Source organism: Camarhynchus parvulus, chromosome 4, assembly GCF_901933205.1.
Source record: "Camarhynchus parvulus chromosome 4, STF_HiC, whole genome shotgun sequence".
NCBI lineage: Eukaryota > Metazoa > Chordata > Aves > Passeriformes > Thraupidae > Camarhynchus > Camarhynchus parvulus.
Window position 1 is genome coordinate 57,008,944 of NC_044574.1, and position 27,958 is coordinate 57,036,901.

General features: G+C 41.4%; 1 protein-coding gene across 7 annotated transcripts; it reads right to left on the reverse strand.

The window, feature by feature from the left end:
- Positions 1–27,666, reverse strand: OTUD4 (OTU deubiquitinase 4). Of its 7 annotated transcripts, none has more exons than XM_030948134.1 (23): positions 27,519–27,666; positions 24,101–24,579; positions 22,490–22,573; positions 19,593–19,643; positions 19,239–19,285; positions 17,450–17,522; positions 16,912–16,993; positions 16,539–16,683; positions 14,597–14,654; positions 14,097–14,214; positions 13,903–13,967; positions 12,112–12,212; positions 10,582–10,706; positions 10,286–10,466; positions 9,368–9,539; positions 8,420–8,540; positions 6,708–6,763; positions 6,005–6,163; positions 5,363–5,501; positions 4,277–4,356; positions 4,087–4,183; positions 3,361–3,401; positions 1–1,721 (listed from the first exon to the last, which is right to left on the reverse strand). In XM_030948134.1, the coding sequence occupies exons 2-23, from the start codon at positions 24,263–24,265 to the stop codon at positions 498–500; spliced, it is 3,384 nt and encodes a 1,127-aa protein (XP_030803994.1). In that variant the 5' UTR covers positions 24,266–24,579; positions 27,519–27,666; the 3' UTR covers positions 1–497. The 7 variants fall into 7 exon arrangements, with proteins under 7 accessions (XP_030803994.1, XP_030803992.1, XP_030803995.1 ...); XM_030948132.1 differs by having other exon boundaries at positions 4,087–4,201; XM_030948135.1 differs by having other exon boundaries at positions 4,087–4,356; positions 6,005–6,052.
- Between the last annotated feature and the right edge of the window lie 292 nt (positions 27,667–27,958).

Below are 27,958 nucleotides of genomic sequence, written 5' to 3' on the forward strand. Positions count from 1 at the left end.
AAGTTTGACAGATATTTTTTCTTTTTGAGATGAAAGGCCTTTGGGTTGGAAGCATATCAGAGACAACAGTGCAGTAGGCTGAGAATTCCTTTAGCTCAGTTCAGAACTAAGGCATTGTATGATAAAATATACATTTATATTTGGTGCAATGTTACCGTCAATTTTAGAATCTAGATCACATCAAATGCTGTCATTTGTCACTCTAGTAAACGCACATACCCATTTTCTATCACAAACGGAAACCTTTGTGGGGAAAAAAATTATCAAACACTAAACCTATTTTTTTCCTAATTTGACATTGAAGAAAAACTGCTAAGCCAAACAAATTCTAGAATCCCCCCGAGAACCCTATGGTAGGACTTGACATCCTCCTAGTCTTTACTTGCCAAAAATTAGCCCAAAATTAAACATCATTGAACTTCACTAAAAAGAAATTAAGATTTTCAGCTTCTACTTCAAATTACTTTTTGCTTAAATTTTCCAAATATTCACTCATTTTATGCTTGCTGCCCCCTCTGATTATCTCCCAGTGCTGCCCTTCTCCTGTCGTTCCTATATGGCTGCCCTCTAAAGTTTCTCTGATACTGGTAGCCGTCATCTCTGCTTCTGCTGGGTGGTCCTTTCCAGGCCTCCTCATTTCTTTGGAACTGGTATCCTCCCCTGCTGGAATAACCCCTGTCAGGTCTGGGCCTTCTGCCTCCTCCATAAGTCTGGTTATAGAACTGCTTGGACCTGCCACTCCTCAGCATGTCGGAAACCTCCGTGTCATCTTCAGAGCTCTCCTCCCTTGTTCTCTGGGCCCTGCTTTCCGTCTGCACGCTCCCAGTGCCCTTGGACTCTCTCCCTTTAGCAGGCCTCTCCTTCCGGCTGGGAGTGCCGGCTTTCAGTTCGCTTTTGGGAGGTTCTGCCAGCAGTGCCTGCGTGCTGGGCCCTGCTGTCGGCCTCTCTGGACCCTGTGTCTGTGGAGGGCGATGCTGCTGCCCGCCTGCTTTCTGCTTAGGAGCAGCAGGACAGGTTTGCTCCAGCTGAGGTGCCCTGGCTGAAGTGTCTTTCGGGGTCCCTGCAGCAGCCACTGGGAATGGGACGGTATTGGAGCCGCTGACACTGTTGGTCTTCTGGAGCTGCTCTGCACAGTTCACTCCAGGAACTGGAGGGCTGCATTCTTTGCCCACGTACATGCTGGCAGAGGTGCCAGCTGCTGCCTCTTTGTCCTCAGGAGACAAGACAAGGTTAGGTCTCGCTACTGAATTCTCAATGAAACCCTGAACTGGGTACCCATACCAGAAGTGAGGAAAGAAAGGAGGTGCTATTGGAACAGCTCCTAGAAAGTGATTGTGTCCAAAGGGCGGCTGCGGGAACATATTTTTCCCTCTCAGGGACTCGTCGTAGTTGGCATGAAGAGCCTGCGCTGGATTCTCCGGTTCGACACAGACCTGTCCTTGACTTTCCGTCACCTGAGCTGAAGGTATGATCAGAGGCAGTGATGGAGATCTGTCAACCTGTGGAATCTGACCATTGGACCTGGCCTCGGTCTGGACAGCAAAATGCCTGTTTGGTCGTGCAGTTTCGTTTTCGTTCTGAGCAGGAGCAGCCTCCTGGAACCAGGGGTTGTGCGGATACACAGGAAGGGACACGTTTGGGTACATTCTACAAGTAGCTAAATAGGCCTGGTGCAGGGGGTACAGGTAAGAATGGGGTGCCCACATGGGACAACTGTATGCCTGCAAGACATCAGGGAAAAAAAAAATTAAAATCAGTTATTTGGTCTTTTGAATGTTCAGAGAGATATAAAAGCACATCAGTCATTTACCATTTCAAAACAATACAGGAGATAAAAGTGAATTTTCTTTACAGTGACTGCCCTCCATTCTAAATCATACAACTCTAGGATGGTGTTCTTTTTTTTTTTTGTTTCCCTTCCAAATGCAGTTGAAATGGGCAACAGTTATGACCAGTAAGAAAACTTAGTAACGATTTCTGTATGTTAAAGACATAAAGCTTGACTTAATAAGTCATGCTCTAGCTCTGTGTTTGAAGAGAAACATTTCAAACTCATTTTCCAGAATCACACTTACTAATTGGCAATTTCTTCTACTAGACCGCACTTTGCAAAGATCACTACACTGAAGTTGTCCACCTCAGGTGGTGACCCTTTCCCTTTTCTCTACCTCCACGTTAATGAACTGGACTCTGTAGAGACAGTTCCTGGAGCAAACCATCCTGGAAAGCCCATGCAGACCTCCTCTGCAGGAGCCCCTTCCCTCTCAATGTGCAGTGGAAGGGTGTGGGCAGGGCAGGGTCTGGAGCAGAGCAGCAGACAATGCAGAGGGTATTTCCCAGGCCTGCTGTACCCTGTGACACCAGCGGAGCAGCATAGCCACTAGAATGTGGCCTGGGACCAGCAGATGGTGCTGAAGCACCAAACGACAGGCTAGAACCTAAATAATCCACAGCAGCAGTAAGGAGAGTCCCAAGCATGTCAAGCTTAGGAATCTCTGTTTAAAGAGTTTAAATGCAATGGAGTGACAACTTGCTAATTAATGACTTATGGATTTCCTATTAAGCACAGAGGTATCAAATTGACATTGGAAACTGTGCTGAATATTCCCTCTTTCCATGCCCAGACACGATATTGTTGCTATGGCCAAAGTCCCATGAAATGAGCCCAAGAGCTCTCAGCACCTTGCCCCAGGTAGCTTGCCTGACAGAAGGAGTAAGAAGGTAAAAAGGAACATTATTTTGTGCAGAAGGGAGAAAGAAAGAAAACAACTTTGCCTTGCCAAGCAATGGAAAATGTTGGGTTTTGGCTAAGCCTCTTCCCCAACCACACCACAGATGTGCACCACATTTACACATACACACTACTATAATTACTGAAAGCGTAGAGGTACTATTATCATTAACCTGAGCAGAAAGAACAGACATGCAGGGTACTTAAGGGAGTGGCCCAAGGGAAAGATTTGGGGATTTGCACTGCAGTGGCTTTGCCAGTACACAGCCAAGGTTGAAGTCTGAGGGCATTTTCTCATTCCCTATGCACATCATGCAAAAGAACCATCTTCACATGCACAATTTATCTGTGACTTTGTAAAGCACAATTTGCTGGCTATGCAGCCACAGCTGGAAGCCAATAGGTCTCACTATGCTATTGACATGAATTTGAATTCTGCTGACTTGAAGTGCACTGTGGACAACTGCTGGAATCCCAGTTAACAGAAAACAAAATAAGGAAGTATTTCAGTCTGAAAGACAGACTTGAAATGTACACCTGCAGCAACAAATTTTCTGCATTCTAAGTACCAACATTTACAAGCGATTTTTGTAACAAAAATGAAAACATAAGGAAGTTTGAAGAGTTACCTTCACACCAAGATTGAAGAAAAATCTCAGAATATTCTTATCTAAAAAAAAGAAGAATATTTATAAGGACCTAAAATATTTCATCTGACACAAAAACTGTGTGAAATTACATTTCAGTAGAGAACACCAATATTAAGTTACTACTTGCATGTCTTCAATTGATTAAGTTGGGGTTTTTTGCCACAGTAAGGTATCTAGAACACAACAGCAGTTTAAATTTCAGTTTTAACAGTCTGTGAACTTCTAGTTGTTAAAGAAACAGTTCACTAAACACCACTGTGCAATCAGACATGAGATGTTCTTTATGGACATACCTTGCACTCAGAGTATGCCAAAACCTGTATTTTCCCAGATCAGTAAGGAAATGTTCAACAGCTTGCAAGCTTTTAAAAGACATGAGCAAACCTATTACTCTGACAGGACAGTTCACCAAAGATAATTCTTTACATGCACAAAACCTCAAGTTATGATGGGGCAAGCTAAGAGCTACAAAATGATCCTACCAGATTTCCAGGTGTAACCACCTGAAACAGTGACAATGTTGGCAATGCAAACGAAAGAGTTACAACTCTATTCAATATTCCTTCCCACATCTTAAATCACGGAATGACAACTACTGGATCTTTGGACAAAGAATGACAACAGGACCAAAAAAAGTTGTGTTTATCTACATTTTAAGAAAAGGAAACCTATTAGAAAAAATGGTGTCAAATTCAGACTTCTCACCTTTAGGTAAGTCATCCCCAGTACTGCACAGGGAGTAAGGAGGTGCAACGGCTCTTTCTCCCTTTTCATTAAAAGGGAATCCGGGGTAGAGTGGATCCTGGTAGGGATTCAGAGTCTGAGGCAAAGGCATTAAAGGCTGGTTAACTGCTTGTAGCCACACAGGAACTCCAGCACCTGAAGCAGATGTTACCTGAGCCTGTGATACAATAGAGTCAGGTCCCGTGGCTGGTCCTGGCATCAGTGAAGAAGCAGGTATTTGGGTTGGAATACCTAGAGGGAAAAAACCCCAAAACAGATACATACATATGTATAGAAATAGAACAGCTATCAATGCTTATCTATAGATATGTATATATAGATAAATAATCACAAACCAAAAGACATCAGAAAAGCAGGATTCAAAATGCAGAGAATAGTTTTCAGAAAGATTGAAACTATTTAGCTAACCTTTCCAGAAATAGCTAAACTGATCCCATGTTTCTTTTTTAAAATTATGGATGCCAGAAGGAAATAGGATGGAGGAAAAAATGGGGGAACTGAAACTTTCACGTGAATCCCTGAAGTTCTCATTCTGACTAGTCATTTAGAGTCAACTCTGAATCTGAGCTTAGATCAACTGGGCTGCACATCTTCTGTCACAGACGCAGTCAAATGAGATGGGATTGTGACTGTCTCGTGAACAAAGCAGGCTGATCTGAAAGCTGGTTCTTGTACAGAAGCAGCAGTGTGAGAGAAAATGCAGCACCTGATCTAATTAGCACTACTGATTCTAAGCTAACTTCACAGACCCTAAGATCTGCACAGCACACCAAAACCATTACACTGGCTTTGCAGCTCAGGTCCAAATGGATCTCATTACTTTCAGACATGCAAGTCCCAAGCTGAGTCCTCAGGAGTCAACCAAGGAGCCTATTGTTACATGGGACACAGAGCACAAACACTTACCAGGTTTCAACATGCTGACAATATGCTCTACCTTAAGCAGATCCCAAAACTCAATGCTATCCCACTCAAGAGGAAAAACGGCCAATTAAGTACACAACCCTCTTGTACCTTCAGGTTGGGAATCAAGCAAACTGTACATACAGGCAATCAAAGATCTCTTAGAACTCTCACTAGGTTTCAGCAGTGAGAAACTACAGCCCTATGAATGCCTGCCTTTGGAATGTGAAATTATACCAGACAGTGTCTCCTGGGACTACCTTCAACTTAGTAAGAGAGTTGAAGTATTTTCCAGGGTTAGTAATTTCTGATTTATGTTAGTATTTCTGCAAACCTGCTGGTCCGTATGTTGCTGGCTCACTTGGCCAAGCTGGCACAATGGCTGGTACAGAAGGCACTGCTGGAGGTAAATGCACCTCAGAGAAGACTGGAGAGGGTGTCGGAGTTACGCTGGGCAAGCACTCAGTCAGGTTCTGGAAAAACAAACAAATCTGAATCCCATCATGGCTGGTGACTCTGACAATTCACAGCCTTATCTGGACTACCACCATGCCCACAGGGAAGTACTAACTAGGAACATACCCAAAGAGACCTGAGCTGCATCTCTGTGTGGAGAGATCTGCTCTGAGCTCTATCCAGCCATGCCTGTACCACAGAGCCATCAGTGCTACAACCACCTCCTCAAGCTTTACATTTAAGTATCTCCCGCCCAAAATAAAAGCCACCCTCACAAGCAATTACCAATAACCTCAGAGAAACCTGAAAAGGAAAAGCTAAAGAATTTAAATTTCTACCTTGGTAGAAAGGTATGAAATAACCCCTCTCTCAGAAAATAACAGATTTACTTTTCTATCAAGGGTTGTCCTTTTATAATCTATATGCTGGACGTAACAGATTCCTAACTGTGAATATGAAATTTTAGCATTATCACCATAGAAATGACTGTGTAATTAAAAGCCAGTATTGTCATACATACGTGGCTGTGATGAAGCTCCCCTTTGTCTGAAGTCTCCTGACTGGAAAACTTTGAAATCAAACAAACATTTCTTACTTGCTCAGCAAGAATCGGAGAATCTGTTTTTACTTGTTCCAAAGGAGGTGAAGCTTTTGGATAACTCTCATCTTGACTATTCTTCTAAAGCAAAGTTAGAAACAACATACACAGCTAGTCTAATAGTAAGATTAACTTTACAAAGAGCTATTCACAAACAGTAAACCACACTCCATACAAAGTGTGCTAAGCACCCATCACATATTAAACTAGTGTGACATTTTGCTCATTGAAAGGACAGCAAAGGTTAAAAGCCAACAAGAGGCCATAAATCTTCACTGAACTTCAGAGCTCATGGTCTGTTAGCACAATAGCTATTAGCAAACATCAAATCTTCTGTGGTCCCATTATACTGGAAGTACAGACTGTACTAAGCAATTACAAATCCAGATTTGTAAGTGCTCTCAATAGCCCAGGTTTGAGGACTCTGATTGCAGAGAAAGACTAAGTATAGATTACAGGGCTGAGGAAAGCTGACAAGTACAAGCTTCCAGCCTTAGGAGTATTTCACTAAAAGCTGTAAAGCAGCAGCAGCAATCACAGCTCTAAAGGCAGCTATTGCTCTGCTAATCATGTATCAGAGAAGCAATAACATTAAAAAAAAATTTGGTCTTTTCTTTAAGATTACCTCAGATGAATTTGGCTCAAGCTTCTGACTTAAGTGGATCTGCCTGGAATTTGACTCTGCAACACCAAGACATAACCTAGTAAATGAACCATTACACCACTTATGGCTATCACAACTTAAGCCAGTTAGTTTGTCTTTCCAAAATTAAACTTTCAAAACTAAACCTATACCTTAGTATATAATTACTTCAGAAAACTTAAATTTCTATTTTTACCAAAGATCAAAGCATCCTAAAACAAACAGTTATTCGGGCAGTAACAGAGCAGCTACTTCAACCTGGGTTCTGCAACTCTACAGGAGTTCTTTAGTGATGTTTGGAAACCATTTCAGTGATGCTTGGGGAAAGCAGGAATGAAATGCAGCTGTCCCTTTAAATATATTCATCCTAAATTGCTTCTAATGAAACAAAAGTTTGTACTTTTCTTAAAGGGAAAGTGCTCTGATTGGTATTTTCATATTCAAGTATTAAGATAAAAGAAGCTCAAAGTCTTGTCTACTTTTGACTGATTAAAAAAAAAGCTTAGAATGTTGCAGTGGATCAAAAGATCAAAAAAAGTTTTCAGACTGCTGCACAAGGTTTCATTCCTCAAGCACCAGCAAACACTTTGGTGGGGAAGACAGTTAAAAAAACAGTCATGACATAGTAAGATCTGAACAAGTTCTTCACATTCTGGCTTATGTTCAGACCTGGCTATCACTGCTTGTCAATCAAACTCATGTCCAGATTATCAGTAGTAGATACAGACTTTTTAAAAGCTTATTATATACTCTGTCACAACTAGACAGCAGTAAAAATGGAAACAGTATTGATTTTGAGAATTACTGCCAAATCCCCAAGCAGCAATAGGAATCCCTAAACACTCAGAATGAAGTATACTTGATTCCCATGGGATTGTTAACCTAGTTTCACAAGAGGCAATGCAAATCTGAGTGTCACAAAAAGCAGAGAAAGCTGGACATGCCATGCCCTTCAGCCAAATTCATCATGACAGTGGAGTCTTTACTTTCTCTCCAGCTTTTTCTACGTGAACATTTCTTAAAAAATGTGAACGTTCCTTAAAAAATTCCTTTGCAATTAGCAGAGATTTACTAACTACCTCCTCCTGGCACCTACAGCTTTCTTCTATTACTGCCATGTTCCACTTCCTCACAGAGGAGGAAAAGCTTTAAGTCCATGAAGAGAAGCTGAAGTGTTGTAACCGACTGGGGGGAAAGAGAAAACCCAAACAAAATTTTGACCATGTGACAGAGCTTTCTACTGTAAACAGGTTTGTTTTTTCAACCCTTCTGTACCCTTCTTCTCCCCCTCCTGTACCAAGGTATGCTAATTCTTAACCATGCCACACTGAATACTTTCACCTGGTTCATAAATTACTCTTAAGGCTCTTCCCACTGGCACTTTCTGCCACACACTCTAGAATTTCAAAAGGATCTAATTTAGGGTATCCTTGATAAGTCTTTTAGTTTTTCTCATTTTTCTTCCCATTTACTACAAAAATTCCAGCCAGGAGTCTACTCTCTCAGCCACATTCACAAAGCAGGGAAATGTACTTTCTTCACAAACCACACCCTTGCTACCTCCAGCCCAGTTTAGTTTGGCACTGCTACTCAGGATAACTTTCCCCTCATTGCCTAAACAGATGCCCCATCTTGACAGTAACAAAACAAGCAAATTAAAAAAACAGCCATTACCTAAACCCATTTAGTTTTACCTTTCTCCTTCTGCTCTTCCACCTCTACTGTCCACTTGCTGTTTCTTCTTTCAGTGTTTGAGAACTTTTTCTGGTTTACATTATCCACAGTCTGTGTAGCAGCCTGACAGACTAACTGGTTCTGAAGAAGTTAACAAAAGCAGAAATATCACTTTATGTCATCAGTCCAGTGACACTTTACCATCATCTGCTATGATACTATTACACCTTCATGACAAATAATATTTATGTCTGTGATAGGCAGAAAGGGGAAGGGGGGGAGTCTCTGCAGGATACTGAGCCATTCATCCCCTCTTTCTCATTCATTGCTACATTTTGCCAAGCGCCCTTTAAGAGCATCATGCCACTAGCTGATGTTACAAAATCTGTTTCAATCAGACAATAAATCACATCCTCCTCCTGCAGGTGAGCAAATAAAGCAAACTGTTACTGCCCAGGAGAGAGCAACCTCTGTCCCTTTGACTAGAAGACTGAAGCCTTTCTTCCCAGGCTTGTTCTTGTTTGTTTGCCCTAGGATTTAAACCCAAAAAGCCCCACACACCTCTAGAACAAACCTATGTGGAGAGTAGCTCTTTACCCACAGGATCTGCTCGCTTCCCTGGATGTACTGGGACTCCCACCCAGTTTCATTAAAATTGCATCAGTAGAATGGTCTCTCCAAAATCCTACAAATACAGATGCTCATGTGTCTGCCATATTTACGCACCTAAAGCACTGTGTGGTGGACGTTCAATTATTCCCAGGATAAACTACTAGGTGTATTTTCTTATCTTTAACATATAAAGCATTGCAGATACCTGTACTTCTAATTACAAAGCGAGTGCAAAATTAATATCCTTCATTTTTGAATTGCAGTGTGATTCAAGGACAGCAAACCAAAGGCTAATGAAAGGTTCACAGGCAAGTATGGAAAGTGCAATAAAGTTAATGACAAGGAATGCAGCATACATTGCAAAGAGCAGGAAAAGCTTGTTCATCCCTCTGCTGGATCTCATAGAGGGAGCGGGACTCCTCTATGGCCTGCTTCTCCCTGCGCTCCTCAGGGGACAGCCCGAAGTAGTGACAGTCTCTGCTGCTGCCGTGGTGGCTCAGCTCCTCGCCGCGCTCGCGCTCCGCCTTCCTGCCACGCCAAACAAAGAGCATCGCTCAGACTAAAATTCTGCATCCAACCCTACACAAACTCCTGGCTTAGGAGGAGGAGGAAGATGCAAGTATGGAAATAGAAACTCTGCTGCAGCAGCTCAAGGAATCAAAATGTCACTACCAACAAATGCAGGCAAAACACTCTTTTAATACTCCTTTCAAACGTTAAGTCAGAACACAAAGCAGTCCACTATGACAGGTTCAGCAGAAGCTGAGGGAAAATCTTAGCCATGCCCAAGAAGCACTTGCAGCATTATTTCAGCCCCAACCAAAACACCCCAACAAACAAAAAACCCCACCCCACACAACCAAAACCATCAAATCCCCAACCCACAAGAACAACTTCAAACACTTTTTTGCCCCAGGTAGGGCAAAGATGATGCTGATCTAAAGAGCAACTTGGCACTCTTTGTATGAAATCGGGCAGAGCTACTCAAGCACCAACAGAGGAGCTCGGTGCTTTAATGGACCTTTCAAGAAAAACAACTACAACATAATCTAACATCCACTTTCCAAGATAAAAATGTAGGCAGCTTCTGCCATGCAAGAAAAAAATTATTTTTCCCATGCTTGTGTGTATTCTTAAGGACTTGGGACACTTCCTAAGCATTCAATGGCAATGTATTTCAAAAGAGTATGCTGGAAGCATCTGAAGCAGGTACCTGGGCTCCCAGAAGCTCAGTTAAGAGTTCAAGCCAGGGAAGATGCTGTTTGCAGTTTTACCTTGCAGACTGGGAAGGATTCCTGCCTGGAGCCTTTTGCTCAGTTGAGGTCTGATGAGGTTGGGGCCCAGAACACAAGAACTGGTGCTGCCTGGTTCCCACAGTATGCTGAAGTCGAGGAGGTAGTGCTGACTGGGGTTTGATTGACTTGCTCTGATTCTTTGGCCCTCTGCACTCCGCATCTGTGATAACAACGTGAAAACAGGTAAGACTTTTGTTTAAATCATTTTTTAAGCTCTTTGGGACAAAACATCTGACAAAGAAGGTTCTGCCACACAAAGACAGGTACAGTCCTACCAGGCTGAGCATTCTGCCCCCATGTTGGGTAAAACTTTTTTATCTTCTTCCCTGGCACAGTGTTCCAGCCCTCCATAGGAGAGGTCTGTGGAAGAGGTTTAAGGCTCTTCAGTGAGACAGCATGCCTACAAAACAAGGAATTATGGAGGGAATAATATCTTAAAAGACCAGACTGGGACTTGCATAAATTAATACTACATGTTCACTATTACTGACAGATCTTTCCATTTTTGAGAACATTGTTTTCAAAGTTCTTTGCCTTTATGATTACACTCAAGCAATGTGTAGAACAACAAACCCTTTTTTATTCCTTTTTACATAAAACTAGCAAGTTGACACAAACTTAGTAAAGAATGATCAGCCATTTGTAAAGTGCCTTCAGGGCAGACAGAAAAAGAGAATGATTCCAAAAAGCAATATACTTAGATAAAAGCAACACTTAGATAAATTTATTACCTATGCTGCTATAGGTGCCAAGACTGAAAGATGTTACATTGATTGTGTATATCCCAGAACAATTATGCCTTTTTAATTGAGGATGCTAGAGATGGTCCAAGCAACAGTTTACATTATTTGAAAGGTTATTTATTTATATATTTATTATATAGTAATATAATAGTATATCATATAGTATATAGTATATATACTATATAGTAATATAATGTATAACTATAACGTAATATATTCTATATTAATAGAATAATGTAAATATTTAACTAGTATAATATATTAGTTATATATTTACATTATTCAAACAGGTTAAATTCCAATTTTAAAAGGATTCAAACTGCAAGATAATCTTCAGATCACATAATTATTTTTAATGGTGAGATAAATGGGCATCTTTCTCATTTACCTTGACTGAAAGTGTTTCCTCTTCCCAAACTACAATCAGTGTGGGGCTTTTTGACCCATAAATCACAGGATGTATAGCAGAGCTCAAGATGTCTCAAACTGCTCTCTCCCTGCCCCCTCCCCACCAAAACACCCCAACAAACAAAAAACCCCACCCCACACAACCAAAACCATCAAATCCCCAACCCACAAGAACAACTTCAAACACTTTTTTGCCCCAGGTAGGGCAAAGATGATGCTGATCTAAAGAGCAACTTGTTACCCTGCATGAAATCAGGCAAAGCTACTCAAACACCAGAGGAGCTCTAATGGACCTTTCAATATGAAAAGCTTGTCACAAATCCAGCATCTAATCTAAGTCCAAGCAACACCTTATTAGCCCAGTGTCAATCTGTTTAGGAATGAATCTTGTGCACAAAAATTAAAATACTATTGAGGTAATAATTACTATTCTACTCTGCAAGTAATACCCAGACTACTTGGCACTACAGAAAGAAGTATGAAATGATAATCAATTTTTTCTTTTTTAAATAGTATGCTGCTTTCTTAACAAATTTGTGGTAGTACTACTCCAAGTAAAGAACCAGACACATTTCACAGGCTGAAGTTAACTCTGAACCAAACTCATGCTTTTTTCAGTTTGGTGCTCCCTTCCAAAAAAGATTAAGCACTCACTTTGCTCCAAGCTCTTCTACAAATACAACAACTGGCCCATTCTCTGAATAAACTTCTTGAATATGGGCATTATAAAATTTCCCATTATGATCTAAGCGCACCTGTAAAGAACAAGAGTTAAAAAAAAAAAATATTAGCTCCAAAGATGACTGTGAGAGGAGCTAGCTCTTTAAAATATAAACAATGAGAAAGAGAAATTTTCCTCTGGGCAACAGAAGACCTAAAAAAATACACATCACAGTTCAATAAATGAATCAAAAGCCAATCTTCAACCCCCATTGCTTCGTCAAAACAAAATAAAAATACTATTAAAACAAACACACACGCACAACACTAAACAAACAGCCCACAAACAAACAGCTTGCTGAGGAACCCTACTTAATGAAATATGCTTTTCAAAACCACATGAGAAAGTTAAAAGCAATCAGTGCAGCCAGGCTTTTCAGCTTTACTGAAAACACTCTCTCTCACAATAAAACTCAAAGCTTTTCCCTATTAAAATCCACTTCACTTCAGTGAAATGTATTCTAATTAGGAACATAATGAACACCAATTACTTCAGGAGTTATTCTTCAGAAGGTTTTTTTAAGAACAATCAAAAAAGGTTCTTTAGATATGATCATAGTGTTAGTTGTTTGACTGACATTCTATGTTCTTAAAATTCTTCTGCTGAATAAAAAATAAATTTCTTAATGTTTCACTACAGTATTTGGCTTTAGTTGTATTAATTTGGTCAACTCTAATTTTTGCTATTCACTTCATGTTTTCTTCCTATGTTTTCATACTATATATTTACTGTCTTGCCACATACACAGAAAATTTAACAAATAGAGTATGTAATTACCAGAGTGTTTTCTCCTAATAATATCTAAATAAATACCACACAAGACAGCCTTAGGGTCTTAAATGCACATTTTAAGCCTGTACTATTAAGCAATAAATAATCAACTCAGCATTAGGTTGGTTTTGTTTGGGGGCCAGGGGGTTTGAGGCCTTGTGCCTTTGTGGAGTATTTTGTGGCTGGGGTTTTTTTTAGGTTTGGAGATGTGTTTTCCCTGCAGTTCAGTCACAACGGTTGATTCCATTACACAAATAAAAAAGTACAAACCGAGAGAGCCCCTGTGCTGCATGATTAACCCAACTGAATATTTTGTCATTAATATTAATAACTTTAATAGATGGTCAAATGTCCTAGAAAGGAACACGTTTAGCTGAGTACCACAAATTTAATTAATACACTTAAGGAGACTAATCTACAAATTCAGAATTTAGTGGCAAACCTTGATTGTTCTTAAGCAGCAACACTTAATACAAATCTTAATAGAACATGACGACCAATTGTGTAACACACTTGCAACACCTTGAGCGGAAGAAGTGCCCAAAACTTCAGGATTGGCAGTAACTAAAGCAAGCTGTACTCCATTACTTGGAAGTGCTGAGGTTTTTATCAAAGCCAATATACACAGAGTAATCACCATTTCCAGTGTCAAATACAAGCACATGGATATACAGTTCCATGCTTAACGTTGAGGCTCCCAGTCACCTTACTACATATACCTTGGAGTTAACCTTGTGATTTTTTTAATGGAGCAAAATTGCACTGATCAGTTGTACATCATGCTGTAAGTCATGAACACTGCCAACAATTAAAGGACAAGTACATCCTCAGCTGAAGACACAAGCTAAGAATATTTATAGAGTAGCAATATCAAAATAGTTAACAAAGAGGGAAAATTGACATCTTGAGCAAAATGTTAATGTGTCTATAAGCTACAATTCAATGTTACTTACTTTACATTTATCTCCAATGGAGTATTGCATGCCAGCAGCGATAGAAAAATCTTGTTTTTGCTGATCTGGAAATACAGAAGCAGTAATATACTGTTAGTTTAAATATACCAAAAGGATTACTTTCTTGATGCAGTAAAAATGCAAATCAGGTGTTCAGGCCCCAAATCTGCCCAGTGACCCATCCCGTTACTCACCCCATCTAGATCGGAGCCAAACATCGTATTCAATGTTTCTGTAAACCAAGGGATCAAGTGATTTCAGAACCTTTTTAGGCAACACCAGCGAGGTGGGATTCCCATTGCTCTCAACGTGCTGCATGGAACAGAACAAATGCTAAAAGGTCAACTACACAGACATGTCCAGCTTGGCATATTTCAATCACAGTGCTCAAGCCTTGTACTGACACACAGAAATGCTGAAAAGATACAGAGCATAAAGAGCTTTAAAAAACATGTCAATTGTGTTCTTTTAACCATGCCAGAACAAATCCAAGAACTAAGCAGCACTAAAAAGGACATCTATTCACCTCTGAGCACATCAAAAATATCCATTACTTTCCAAAGAAACCGGTAGTTTTTAGGATATTACCTGTTAGGAAAGCTGTTAACTCAAGAGTATCTCATGAACATTAAATACCAAAAATATAGCCAAGAACAAGTTATTGGAAAGAAAATAAATCTCAGTGGATAAATACCTTGTTGCCAGAAAGAGACTTCATTCCATTCATATCACTAACTGTTGTAGCTTTACTTCTGCAATAGGACAGAGGCAAGTTATGTTTTCATAATGAATTACAGCATTACTAAGCCCTGAAAATCAGGTAAGACACATCTAAAGAGGATAAAAATAGTGACTACCATTCTCTACATATTTTCCTGGCAATAACCACATCACAGAATATCTTCATCTCTTGAAGTGAAAAAGCTGTCTAAAACAGAAACTGTAGCTTTCTTTGATAAAGAAGTAAGATTTTGGGTTTAAGTACAAATTTTAGCAAGTCTATCTAATGTGTGCTTTGCTGTCACTTATGGGAAAAAAAAGCAAGGGGTGGATGACAAGGGAAACAAAAGTCCTCTTCAAATTTTTGCAACTACATGAGGAAAACCTTGCAAATGTAGACATAAAAAAACCCTCAAAACCAACCTACTCCGTTAGTTAGCTTCCATCAGGCACTCTAATTTACTCTTATTTTCTACACCTGACATCACCAGAAAAAAACTTTCCACTGAGAAAGTTCCAAGTATTTTTCCTACAATAGTTGTAGGCAACTGTCAGCATTAACTTCTCCCAAAACTACTGCACTTAATAACAACATTATTGAAAAGTTTATATTTATAAAATGAAAAGAATCTTCTGGAAAACTAGCTTATGAAACATGCCGAAGTCAACTTTAGGATAAGCAAAAGATTTAGGACTTCATAAACTCAGCAAAGTGGCTGTAATTTGTGTTAACTGGGTCAAGAGTCACATACACACACGCCAGCCCCTGCATTATAGGGCATATGGTTTAAATCAAAAACATTGAGTTCCACAGTCTCCAGTGAGCACATGACCTTATTTCCAAAGGTGCTAAGGAGGTTAGCAGGATATTTTCTTAGGAATCCCAAAGATACAGGGTAGGGCTACTGCATTTGAATCCCAGGAAAGCTCCAAGAACAGAAAGGAATAAAGATTTCCATTAGCTGACATTTAGCTATAATAATTGTTTCCTCAGGCAGAAATACTTTGTATTTTAATTGGCAACATTCCCTAGTATTTTTTTTCCAAACACAAAAATAAGCTAAATCCCTTTCCCGGAACATTTTTTTTTTTGGTGTGATGATTTCCATTATCTTCCCTTCTGTTGTTTTCAACCTATGGGAGAAACCAGCTCCCAACAGCTCAAAGAACTTCTCCTGCCACATGCCACACAGCAGAGCCCTAGGGAAGGACTGTGACTATCAGTGGGAGGAGGGGACATGATCCACTGATGCAGCACCAACTCTGCAGTTTCAGTGGAATTTCATACAAGCCAGAGTTAAGAACCTTATTAAACAGAAGAAAAACTGCCAATATGTAAGTGCAAAAATGGTACTGTGAAGGACTAAGTGTGCAAAAGGGGTCAGGTCGAAATCTCAAAGCTTACGAGAGCATCCAGCAAAAAGAATATAAACCCACTTCTCCATGATGCAGATCAAAATGGAGCAAGCTGTATCTGTATGTCTCTATCAGCTTCACCTCAAGCAGGTATTCCAGCCCCCAGATATGGAAGCCACACAAGTTGGATCAGATTCCTGTAACTCTACTCAGCTGTACAGAAAGCCAAGTCATTCTCAGAGACACTGGCACCCTGACAGTTCTCCCAGGGAATTCTGCTACTCTAAACAGGAAGAGGCACATGTTGCAATGGCAATAATCCATTATGTAAGGAGACTCAAAGCTAGGCTGCAGGAAGAACAGAGGAAGGCCAGAAGCCTGTCCTTAGGTAAGTGAAGATATACATTGCATTCTTTCACACTTCTAACCCTACCTCTTCCTGCTTCTTTTCTTAGTAATTTTAAATGTTTTCAACCCTGACTGTTGGATTCTACCACCCACCAGAAATTCAGAAAACTCATTTAATGTGTGTTCACAGGCAACTTTTCAATTTCATTTACCTGTAGTTGTCATCTTCCGAATCCGAAGCAGACACTTCACTGCTCCCATTACTTTCCTCTGCCACACCAACAGCACTAAGTTCTGCCATGATTTTCTTTACATCCATATCAAACACTTTCTCATAGAGCAACTCATACAGCAGAGCTGGGGAGGAGAAGGAGAAAGTGGAAGAGCAAAATCAGTTACCAGCTAAATCAGTTTTTATTCCACCATTTCAGATGGTAATCATACAGTAATTGACAACTCAAACTGAAAACCAAGCCACTGAAAATGACTACAATAAACTCCCATACAGAGCCTTTTCCTGAAACCTAACAATGATAGCTTCAATATTTTTGGTAAAAATGTTTTAACTAACAGCTTGATACTTACACTGGCATAGAGCAGCCTTCTCTGCATACTCTATGGGATACACAATATCATAGTGGTTTCCATTTGAGAAGCACAGCAATACCTATTAAAAAAACACACAGATATTTCAGGCATCTCAATTTTTCATAAGCACTACCTTTAAATTAAATTTAAGGCACCCATGTGCTTTGTTATCTTTCAGGATCTCAATGTATCAATAAAACAATCAAAATGTTTGGTGGATGTCCTTTAAACCAAATGGAATTTAAACAAAAGCCAAAAAAAGTTTAAGACAGAGATTAGTGCCTGAAAATTGATTTTTACAGAATTGTATATTAGTAGGAAGATATGCCACACCCTAAACACATCTCATATATTTAAAAAGAAGTGTTACATGTATTAATAGCACAACTGCCTTAAACATGTACAAAATAAATTGCTAAAACTGAATTCTCAGAACTTTTCATTGTGTTGAATAGTGAAAGTCACATACAACTTCTTGCTGTTCATAAAGTAGTCTTACTTCAGCCTGTCATAATAGCCATGACTTTTTTTTTACCTTATCAGAAAAGCCATTTTCAGTTACACGTGAAGGGGAAGCATTTGGCTCCTGGTATATTATGAAATCTTTCCTGAAAAAAAAAAAGTAACAGTGAAGAATTTATTTTAGAAGTAGTATCAATCAAAATTTGAGCACTGAAGTCAAAATCAAAGGAGATATCTAAACAGAGAAAACACCTAGTGGTTTCTCTGCTATAATTAATCTCTATTGTGATTTTAAACTTAAATATTTTCTCTCTCTCCCTTTCATCCATAATGTTCTCTTAGAGTTCTTTGCTTAACAGCCTGTCACCTCCTTCAAATTCTTTCTCACATAGGCAAAAATGTTATAGGTCTTGCAAAATAATTGAGTATATTCAGTTTCTGGATTAAAAAAAAATTGTACAACTACTCAGAAAAAGCAATTCTGAAAGGAAAAAACCCACCTACTTCAGGGAGCAAAGAAAAATTTACTAGATAACCAACCCACATTTGTGAGAGGTCTGAGGAGTGAAAGGGAAATCAAACCTATTTGAACTGAATTTCTATCCTATGCCTGAAGTCTGAAAGCCACTTACTGGAACTGAACAGGAAATTCTTACTTCCCTTAAGTCTGCCAGCACACAGGAGAGGGAGCAGCTCTTTCCCCCTACCTCCAACACTATTCCTACTTTCCCTGAGACTCTAAATTGCCTTTTCAATAGAAGCCTGTCTTCCCAAAACAAGCTCAGCAATAACTACTCTTGTGTGCTCACCTCTGCAGTGAAATACTACCTAAGAGTTGCATCTGTACCACAAAACCCTCCTGATGCTTGCAATGGATATTTTTAAAACCCACTGTTATTAACCAGGATTTGTCTCTATTCATTTATCAGCTGTGGCCCTGGACACCAGTGTGGCACAACTTCAAAATAAACTGCTCCTGCTCATGAGAATACATTTCTCATGGCCAGAAATACAACAGATCATGACCATCCAGTTTCTGATCTGATTAAGCATCCAATTCTGCTGACTTAAATTGAGTTATATCCCTCTACAACCTGGCTCAGTGTAACCTTCTGTAATCAGACCTTCTCACTAAGCCTCTTGAGCCAAGCTTTGCTCTGACTTTCAGCTCAGTCCTCCCCCATCCAAGCAGGACACATAACTCTGAGCTGGCCCATTCACCTCACAAAATGCAAAGATAGAATTCCATATAATTTCCCACACATAGCACTCAAAGTGCCCAAAGGTAATATTTAACTAGTCTGATTTTTTCCTCTTATCAGCTGTCTCATCAATAGACAAAGCCATTAATTTACAGTAAACATTTTGAAATTCTGAATTTTTAATGAGTTTATAAACAGCAGACAGTGAAGATGCTCTGGATTACTCACTCCCTTGCACAATAATTAGAAAGCAGTTATAAATACTCAGCACATTGCTTCTCACTACTTTGTGAAGAAAGATTTAGTACATAGGAAATTGGTACAGCTCACATATGAGCAATAGGGCTAGTACTAAAGCCTTGGTGAGTTACAGGAAGAAAAGCAATGTTCACAGAAAAACCAGGATATTAAAATTAACAAAGTACAACTGTATGAGATTACCCACAACTGGCTCCGCAGGTGAGATATATGGCACTATTTCAAACTCACTTTTCTATGTTTACTTAATCTATTGACACCTGCAATTCTCAAATATATTTATAATTTTACAGATTATGGTATGGTATAACATAATTCTATCTTTTCTGTTCCAACTGATTTACTAAAAAAACAACAGAAATTATGTCTATCTCAGTAAAACATATTGAAAGGTTTTCTTACTTGTACATAAGAGAAAGGGCACTTATTTCTACTTGTCCAACCCATTCCTGTATTGAAAGCAAAAGAAAATTAAGTTCAAACAAGCACACAATTATACCTCCTCATAAGCAGATCAAGAGATGCAAGAAATCACTGTTGAAAATAAATATATGAACACTGAACCTGGAGTTCAGCAAGACATAAAAACACAATTCCCCAAATCATTTTACAGCAGAAAGTACATACATAAAACTATATATTCACATAATTCAAAGACCAAAGTTCAATCAAAAACACTTTAGAGGAAAAAAATCCAATTAGCCATCAACTTCAACAAAAGTACTTGCTTTCTATCATAAATCAGGTCTGACATACCTGCGGATTTTCCAAACTTTTTAAATAATCTTCAAATGGCCCCTCTATGAACTGTATTAAAAAAAAACAAAAACCAAAAAACAACCATCAGTAATTAGTGATTTTTAATAGTGCAGCATATGGAATCCCCAACCTGTGACCCACTGCACCAATGGGAATGTACCACTGGAAATGGAAGTCTCCCCTGCCCTCACAAAGCTCACAACATAAATATAAAGGGATGTAGAGATGAAGGAATGAACAGCCAAACACACAGGTCTGCCTTGCAGAAAATAACCACATAAACAGCTGTAAAATAAACCAAACAACCCTCCCCCCAAAAAGAAACTCAAATGGGGAATCTGGAAGAAAGCAGAGATGATGTGATGTAGATGTTTATGGGCAATTCATCTAAGGCATGCAGAGCATCACTGAAGAGAGAATTGTGGACTTGAACTCAGACATCTTGTTAAATAAACAGCAATGGACAATCAGAAACAGGAGTCCCATTTCTGTAGTACAGAAGCAGTGGTAAGATCTAGTACAGCCACCTCATACAGCACTTCTTCCTCTGTTCTGTATCACCTCAAACTGCTGTTACTTTCAGCAAAGGATGCAAACAACCAGGCTACACTTCAAGTGCCAGCCCAAGAAAATGATCCTTCAACTGCACTCCCTACCACACATGAAGAGGCCAAACTCACATCTGCCAAGAGCAGAGACAGAAGCTGCAGTAGCTGAGACATCTTAACTGCAAAGTGTTTCAGCCACACAGGCCACAGAGAGGCTGCTTTTAAAAATTGCTCTTTAGTCTCTATCTGCTTGATTTACCTGAAATAAAGAGGCACAGAGGTGCAAATCAAGAAGGAAATCTCAATGAACTTGAGCTGGATGGCCTCTTTACCCATAGTGATTAAGAAACCAGAAAGTAAGGAGAACTGAGTGGAGCAATGAGATTCAAAGTTCTGCTTTAGCCATTTGGAAGTGAGAAGAACTAACAAGCCCGGCCCAAAGTTTTAATTTCGATAGGAACAATCAGGTGTGAAGTTAAAAAAGGTGAATCAGCCAAATATGATCACAGACAGCAGTTACTTTTTGTGTCAAAATTAAATGACATGAAGGTAATGCACAGAGGAAGAAAGGAAGGACACCAGGAAGTTCCCATAGGAAACTGAAGAGTTAGAGAATGAATGTAACACAGCAGCAATTCAAGATAACACTGCAAGAAAGGCTGAGGATGGAAATGAAGATGGTGGCTACACTCCTGAAATCTTGGTTATAACAGTATCAGTGGAAAGAAAGACACAAATTTAAGCTGAAATTATAACAACAGGCAGAGAATAAAGGAACTCCAGGAAGCACCACCATGTCAATAGAGCATAACTACTGAGAAGGCAGCAAGTAAACAGCTGAACCAGGAGATTAGGGAAAGAGGCATTTGTTGTTTATGCTGTTCGGGTTTTTTGAAGAGAGATAACTGGTATATTCCAGACAGAAAATACAAAGCAGAGTGAGACAGCGGCAGCAAAGGAGATCAGCAGAGCTGAAGCAAGGTACCCGTGGGAGGAAGAACACTGGGAAATGAGAACAAATATGAAACACCTACTCTCATAAGAAACTTTTAAAAAGGAGCTTTTTCAGAAGGACAGCAAAGACGGACAGAGGACAGGTCATACCTTGGGATAATGTCTGAGAGGGAAAAAAGAATACTGGGACCAAGAGTTTGGATGAGAGAGACCAAAACAATACTAAAACCATACTAAAACCAGCTAGGGCTAATAAAGCAGTGATGGCAAACAGCAACATGGGAACAACACACACTTAAGAGTCAAAAAGGGCATGGAATTTCAAAACACTACACAATGGAAAAAGAGAACAGAAGTAGAGAAGCACATATTGGAATGAGCAGGGTAATTCTGGAAAGAAAGGGATTAAAAAGTCAGCAGTGAAAAAATGAAGTAAGAGAGACATCCAAGAGTTAGAAACGACCAGAAGGAGTCAAGTCAGAGCAGCATTGTCCCAGAGAGATCTGCTGTATTTTATATCATTAATTTCTAGTAACTTCCACATTTATGTGATCACTCACATTAGAGCTGAGGCTACTATGTCAGAAATTACAGCACAAAGACACACTCTTATTCCTTCTCTTCCCTATGCCAGTGCATACCTAAAACAGTCTTTGTATTTTGGGTCTGGGTAAATTTAGAACAGAAAAATAGAGTAATAATCTTCTGGTAGCAAATCCTTACACATACTCACTCCCCTTCTGTCTGTCCTGGAAATCAGGTAACAGTACATACACTAGAAGCCATACAAACAGAAGCACCATTATTGATTAATGTTCTTGTAAAAGGAAGGGAAAAAAAGGAACTTGTAATGTTACACCGACAGGACTGACCAAGTATAATGAATATCAAAATATTTTACATCTATGGTTGATGAAAAGCTTAGTTACAGATGCTTAGGAAAAAAAAAAACCTACAGTACCAATGCATAATAAACTGCAGACCCTGAAAAAAAAATCACTAATCTGATCAGTCAAATCCCTTATATACTGGAAAAGCTATTAATTAGCACAACATTTTACAACTTTAATAAAAGTAGGCATTATACCAAATTAAAATCCCAATTATAGTAGCTTCACTATAGACTACTGAAGATTATGTTTGCTTTTCTTTCTTCATGAGCATTAAAAACTTCTCCCACACCACATCACTCCAGTCCAAGGAATACATAAGTCTCTCCAGGCTAATGAAAATTAATTACTACCACATATGTGCTAATTAACTGAAATAGCACCAAATGGCATTTAGCTATGATGAATATTGCCACAAACATAGGGGAGTGCAGAAGATACCAAAGTGGAAGGAATAAAGTAACTTTTTTTAAATGCTGGCAAAGAAAACAAAAATACTTACTGCTTCAAATTTCTCCCTATTTTTCCGAAGATAGTCTACACAAGCCATCCTAACATCAATGTGCCGAGACTGAGAGTGCAACACCTACAAAGGGAACAAGACAACAAGGCGACATTGGATCTCAGGAGTTTTGATGACAGGCCACAAATAATTAATGACTGCTGTCTAAATACAGGCTTGGAAATACTCTAGTTTTATTTTTAAGAATATTCAATATGCATACTCATTCAGCAGCAATACCTTCAGGCAAGTCAAACCTCAATTACTTAATAAAAAATTAAGTAACTGCAGAATTCACAGGTTTGCTAAATTCAAACATTCAATTTCATGAGGATTTAGGAAGCAAATGAATAGCATTTATTGTTAATCTTTAACTGCCTCCTTTGTAAAGGGCTTCAGTTAACTGAAGGAAGTTACAGCAGGAATGGATGAGGAAGCCACCTACCAACATGCATTCATTCAGACAAAATCCAACCAAGTCTCACAGTGCATGTTTACCTTCTCCTCAAGAGGCCTGTTGGCCAAACACTTTTTAGGAAGCCAGGAATTCAGTTCCCTAAATATGACACCTGAATTCTACCTCCTGTTCAAATCTTTACTGGAAAACTATTACTTTCACCACATGTTACAAGTTATCTCAGTACAATGCAGGGAAGTCCCAGACCATTTAAGTTGCAGTGCCTCTCGCAGTCCTTACAAACCACCCTCAAAATAAATCACTTCCAAATTCAGTTTTTCTGAATGAAGAGTACACAAATGAGACCAAATTTGCAGACAAATACTTAATAACTCTGAATTAAATACCTTACTTTCTTAGAGGTCATTTCCAACCTAAATGACTCCATAATAAGAATGGGATGTTAAAAACATAACAGCTGAAAAAAAGTTCTATCAACACTGAAGTGTAAGAGAAACTTTCTATGTATTAATGAAAAAGTCAGAATAGCAATATATATTGTATATATATCTATTCCCTTGAGATAAAAAAACACCCACTTCCAATCAATAGTGTTTGCTGCCTGAACTTATCAATTCAGTGGGGAAAGGAATTTTTTTTTAAGTGATTTGTGTATAATTAGCACAGGAATCTGGGTTCCCACAATCAGAAGCACCAGAGCTCCCACTGCTGTTTGCTTGTACTTAAGACAAGATGACGCTGTCGCTTTTTTCCTTTAACACTAACACTGAAATGGGGGAGGGGAATTCAACAGGAAGAACAGAAAATAAATTACTCACTTTCTCTAATTTTACAGTCAACTGATTAACAAAACTAGACCGTGGCTTTTCAGCTCTAAATTCCTTTTCCTAGAGAATCTCATACCCAGCAGCTGTATTTCAATGTTGCGATCTTACCACTGAAAAAAGCTCTGAGGAGGCGGTGGAAGGTCAAAACAGATAAGGATTTCTTGGTGGCAGGAGGCAGCTGAACACACAGAACTTCCCTCACCTCGCAAGATGGAAATTATTTTTAAAAAGTCACGTTTTTCACCGGCACATGACCGCATAACCTTAACATATACCTGTCTGCGTTTTAACACTAATTACCACCCACTAATGAGATCCACTTCCCATGCCTTCGTGAGAAGGAGCTTTGTTTATGTAACCAGTTACCTGCTCGGCCACAGCCCTGAAAAGGCAGGAGCCATCCTTGGCCACTTTCTTCCTGTACAAGCCCTGAGATCGCAGGTAGCGGTCCATGGACGTGTCCCCGGGGGCGTCCCTGCCGCTGCCGGGCTGGCTCTGCTCCCCTCCGCCGGCCCTGCCCGCCGCATCCATGTTCACCGAGGAGACCGCCGCACCCCTCCTAGTCCCACATGGCGAGGAGAAGCCGCGGCGCAGCTCCGGGGCCGGGCACAGGTGCAGCGGCCGGAGCGCGGGGCAGCGCTGCGGGAGCAGCAACGGGAGCGGCAGGAAGAGCAGCAGCCGGCTTCACGTTGTCCACTCGCATGTGGGGAGCGCGGGGAGAAGCGGCAAAGTTTCCTGCGCAGCCCGGACTCGCAGCTCCGTCACTGCCGCCGCGCAGGGCCGGGGGCAGCTCCGGCGGGTCCCGGTGCTGGGGGGAGCGGGCGCGTCCCGGGCGCGCAGCCGGCCTGCGGGCGGAAAACAAAAGGGAAAGGAAGGACACGTGCGGCCCGCCGGGAGGGAGGGAAGGAGGGAGGGAGGGAGAGAGGCGGAGGGCGCAAACAGGAGCGTAACCTGGCGCTTATTTTCACTTTCAGCCCGGGCGCTGCTGGGAGCCGTAGTCCCGGAGGAGGAGGAGGAAGCGGGAGGAGGCGGACACAGCGCCCGGGGCCGGGCTGTCAGCCTTGTTCCCGGCCAGGATCATTCCATTGCTTCTTAGCTTAAAACCAGCACCGGGGGGGTGGCTGGTGAAAAACAGCATTAACCCAGCAGTGTGCGCTCGCAGCTCACAAAGCCAGATGTATCCTGGGCTGAATCCAAAGCAGCGTGGGCAGCAGGGCAAGGGGGGGAGCGGATTGTCTCCTCCTCTATTCCCCTCCGCTGACACCCCACCTGGAATATGGTGCCAGCTCTGGTGCTCCCAGCACAAGGAGAACACGGAACTGTTGGAGCAAGTCCAGAGGAGGCCACGAAGTTGATAATGGGACTGGGGCACCTCCCCGACAAAGACAGGCTGAGAAAGTTTGGGCTGCTCAGCCTGGAGAAGAGAAGGCTGCATGGAAATCAAACAAACCTCCAGTATCTGAAAGAGACCTAACAGGAAGCAGAAGAGGGACTTGGAACTGTATCAATGGGACAAGAAATAACAGGTTCAAACTCACAGGGTGGAAATTAAGGTTAGATATTAGGAAGAAATTCTCCACTGTGAGAATGGTGAGACACTGGAGCAGGTTGCCCAGAGAAGCTGTGAATACCCCATCCTTGGAAGTGTTCAAGGCCTTGGGCAACCTGGTCTAGAGGGAGGTATCCCTGCACAGGGAAGTGGAGCTAGGACTAGATGATCTTTAAAGTCCATCCCAACCCCTTCATGTTCTATGATTTTGTCTGAAACCTAATCCACAGTATGTGGGGTATGTGTGTTTACTTAGGCTTTGTTTGGTTTGGGGTTTCCCCCAACAGATGAGATTGTAAGATTATTTTTTAACTCCATACACTTGCAGGAAAGAAGATGAAAATAAAACAGAGATAGTAAAAGAGGGCTTGATTGAAAATGGGATTTTAAAAAGCCACAGCCATTCAATACTTTTAATGTATTACTTTTTTGTATGCCACTCCTAGTTGTAAGAAGCCCAAACATTCGTATCACAATTACATGATTAAATTTTGCTTGGCATTGTAAAGAGGATTTAGAAGGTTTTGATGCACAAAATGTGACAAGAAAGGATGCTCTTCAAACTTGTAAGGCAGCTTGAATGGAAACCCTGATTTTTACTTTCAGCTGACAGTAGTAAGCCTAGGGAGGGTGTTGACTTGAGATCCCTAGGTAATAATAATAAGTAACTTATTAAATAAACACAAGTTACAAGCCAGCCCAAGTCTAGTGCTCCAGCAGAATCTCACCATCTTTCCTAACAGAAGCTCAGGTTTGCCAGAAAACAGGGAACAAGAAACAAATGCCAGTTCCTGATATCTCTGTATCTGTAGACAAGGAGAACAGAAAGTGAAAGAAGTGAAAGCAAAGCTCTGCCCGCAGCCAAGCCTTCAAGACACAGTGAGGCAGCACGGGGATGGATGTTTTAGACAAGGAAGGGGATAAAAATACCAGCAAGGGGCTGGAGGGAAAGCTCCAACTTCTCCCCAGAAGACGGGAAACATCATCTAACAAGACTGAACTATGAACAGTTGCTGCCACTGACTCAGCTACCACATTCACTCAAGGAACTCAGGGTAGCAGAGTCCTGCATGTGAGAGCTGCTTCTTCTGTAGAAAAAAGTAATTTGGAAAGATGCTTTTAAAACCTATCAAACTGGTGTCCAGTTACAGACTTTCTTAGGAATATCCAATTTTTTACTCACTCTATTTTTCATGTTTAGAGGCAGTACTATGCTCTAATATTTAACAAATCTATCTTCTCATATATTTCAGCCTTTTGTCATTGTGATTCTATAGGCTGGTGAGGGGAAGGGCAAATGCCTTTCATCACATCTGTTAGACTCAAGAATGCCTATACATACCAGGCCATTCAGTATGTGACAGGATGCAAATGTGGTTCTGATAAGTGAATACACAGAAAATTAGAGCATTAAAGTCGTCTAGTTGTCAGTGTTCTAAAATCCTGCTCTTCCTGCAATCAGCCCCTGAAGCTGACCAAGTGATGATGACCCACAGAGTTTTTTCCAAGTGCTACTATACAAGAATCAATCAATTTCTAAAGAGGTTTAGTTCTCGATGAAGAAATCTACTCCGTACACATATTTGCTAAAGCTCATGGAGAAATGCACCCACCCAAAGGCACCTGAAACACTTCAGCATTAAAATAAATGCTCCATCAAGATAAGAATGACCAAATTATAACTCAAGAGTCATTACAGATGTTCTAACTAGAGTTCCTGCAGATGCTCTAATTAGAGTTAATACAGATGTTCTAATTAGCCGGCAGCTCTATTAACACTTTCGACCAGCACTCACACCACGTGCATCAGCTCCAGCCACGAGTTTCTCCTCTCGCTGCCCCTACCCTGAATCAGCCCAGGAAGCTGACTCAAGCTGAAAACATTTTTTTCAGGGGGAAAAAAAAAAATCTAACTTTATCTTTAAACCAAGATTGGTTTTGTGATCCAGGTCACGGCCTGCCTGTGCCAACACCTGGGCCAGCAACCTTGGGCAGAGCAGCCCGGCGCTGCCCGCCTCGCGCGCCCTTTCCCGGTTCGCCACGCGCCTTCTCCCACCCGCAGCTCGGGCACGGGCGGCTCGGCGGGGCAGGCCGGGGACGGACACCCGGGCAGGGGCGGGCCCCCGGCCTCCCGGAGCCGCGGCCACTGCCCCGCCGTGCCCTGCCCGCCCCCCCGGCACCGGCACCGCCGCCGCCGGGGCCGCACTCCCGCTGCCGCCGGCCCATGGCACTTACCAGCCCCCTCCTCCTATTCTCCTCCCCACGGGCGACGCTGGCAGTGGCAGCAACGCCTCACGCTCCTCGCCCCCGGCACTTCAATCTCCCGCGGCGGCCGCTCCGCCCGCTTCGCTCCCGGTGATGCGCCCGCTGCCAGCCCCGTCCCGTCCCGCCCTCCCGCCGAGCCGATCCCCCCCCGGCCGCTGTTGGTTTGTCCCGCAGGCCACACCTGCGGCTCGCACCATTCGCCGCGCGGGGGGGCGCCGAAGGGGGGAAGAGGCGGGCGGGGAGAGCGCCCGGGCGCCGGGGCAGCGAGCGGGGTGTAGCGCTGGGACGCTGCGCTGGGATCCGGCCCTGGTCGGCTCGGGGAGCCGGATAGCGCCGAGGCGAGCGGCAGTCGCCTCATGTCGTGCTCACCCGCAAAGCCCGCAGTGGTACAGCCGAGGAACCTTTCCTTC

Excerpts from the sequence above, each read along its gene's own strand:
- OTUD4 (XM_030948130.1), bottom strand. The coding sequence starts at position 24,265 with ATGGATGCGGCGGGCAGGGCCGGCGGAGGGGAGCAGAGCCAGCCCGGC. Across the intron at positions 22,574-24,100 it reads TCAGGGCTGTGGCCGAGCAG|GTGTTGCACTCTCAGTCTCG; the intron begins GTAACTGGTTAC and ends TTCCCTTTGTAG. Across the intron at positions 10,467-10,581 it reads GGGGCAGAATGCTCAGCCTG|ATGCGGAGTGCAGAGGGCCA; the intron begins GTAGGACTGTAC and ends TTGTTATCACAG.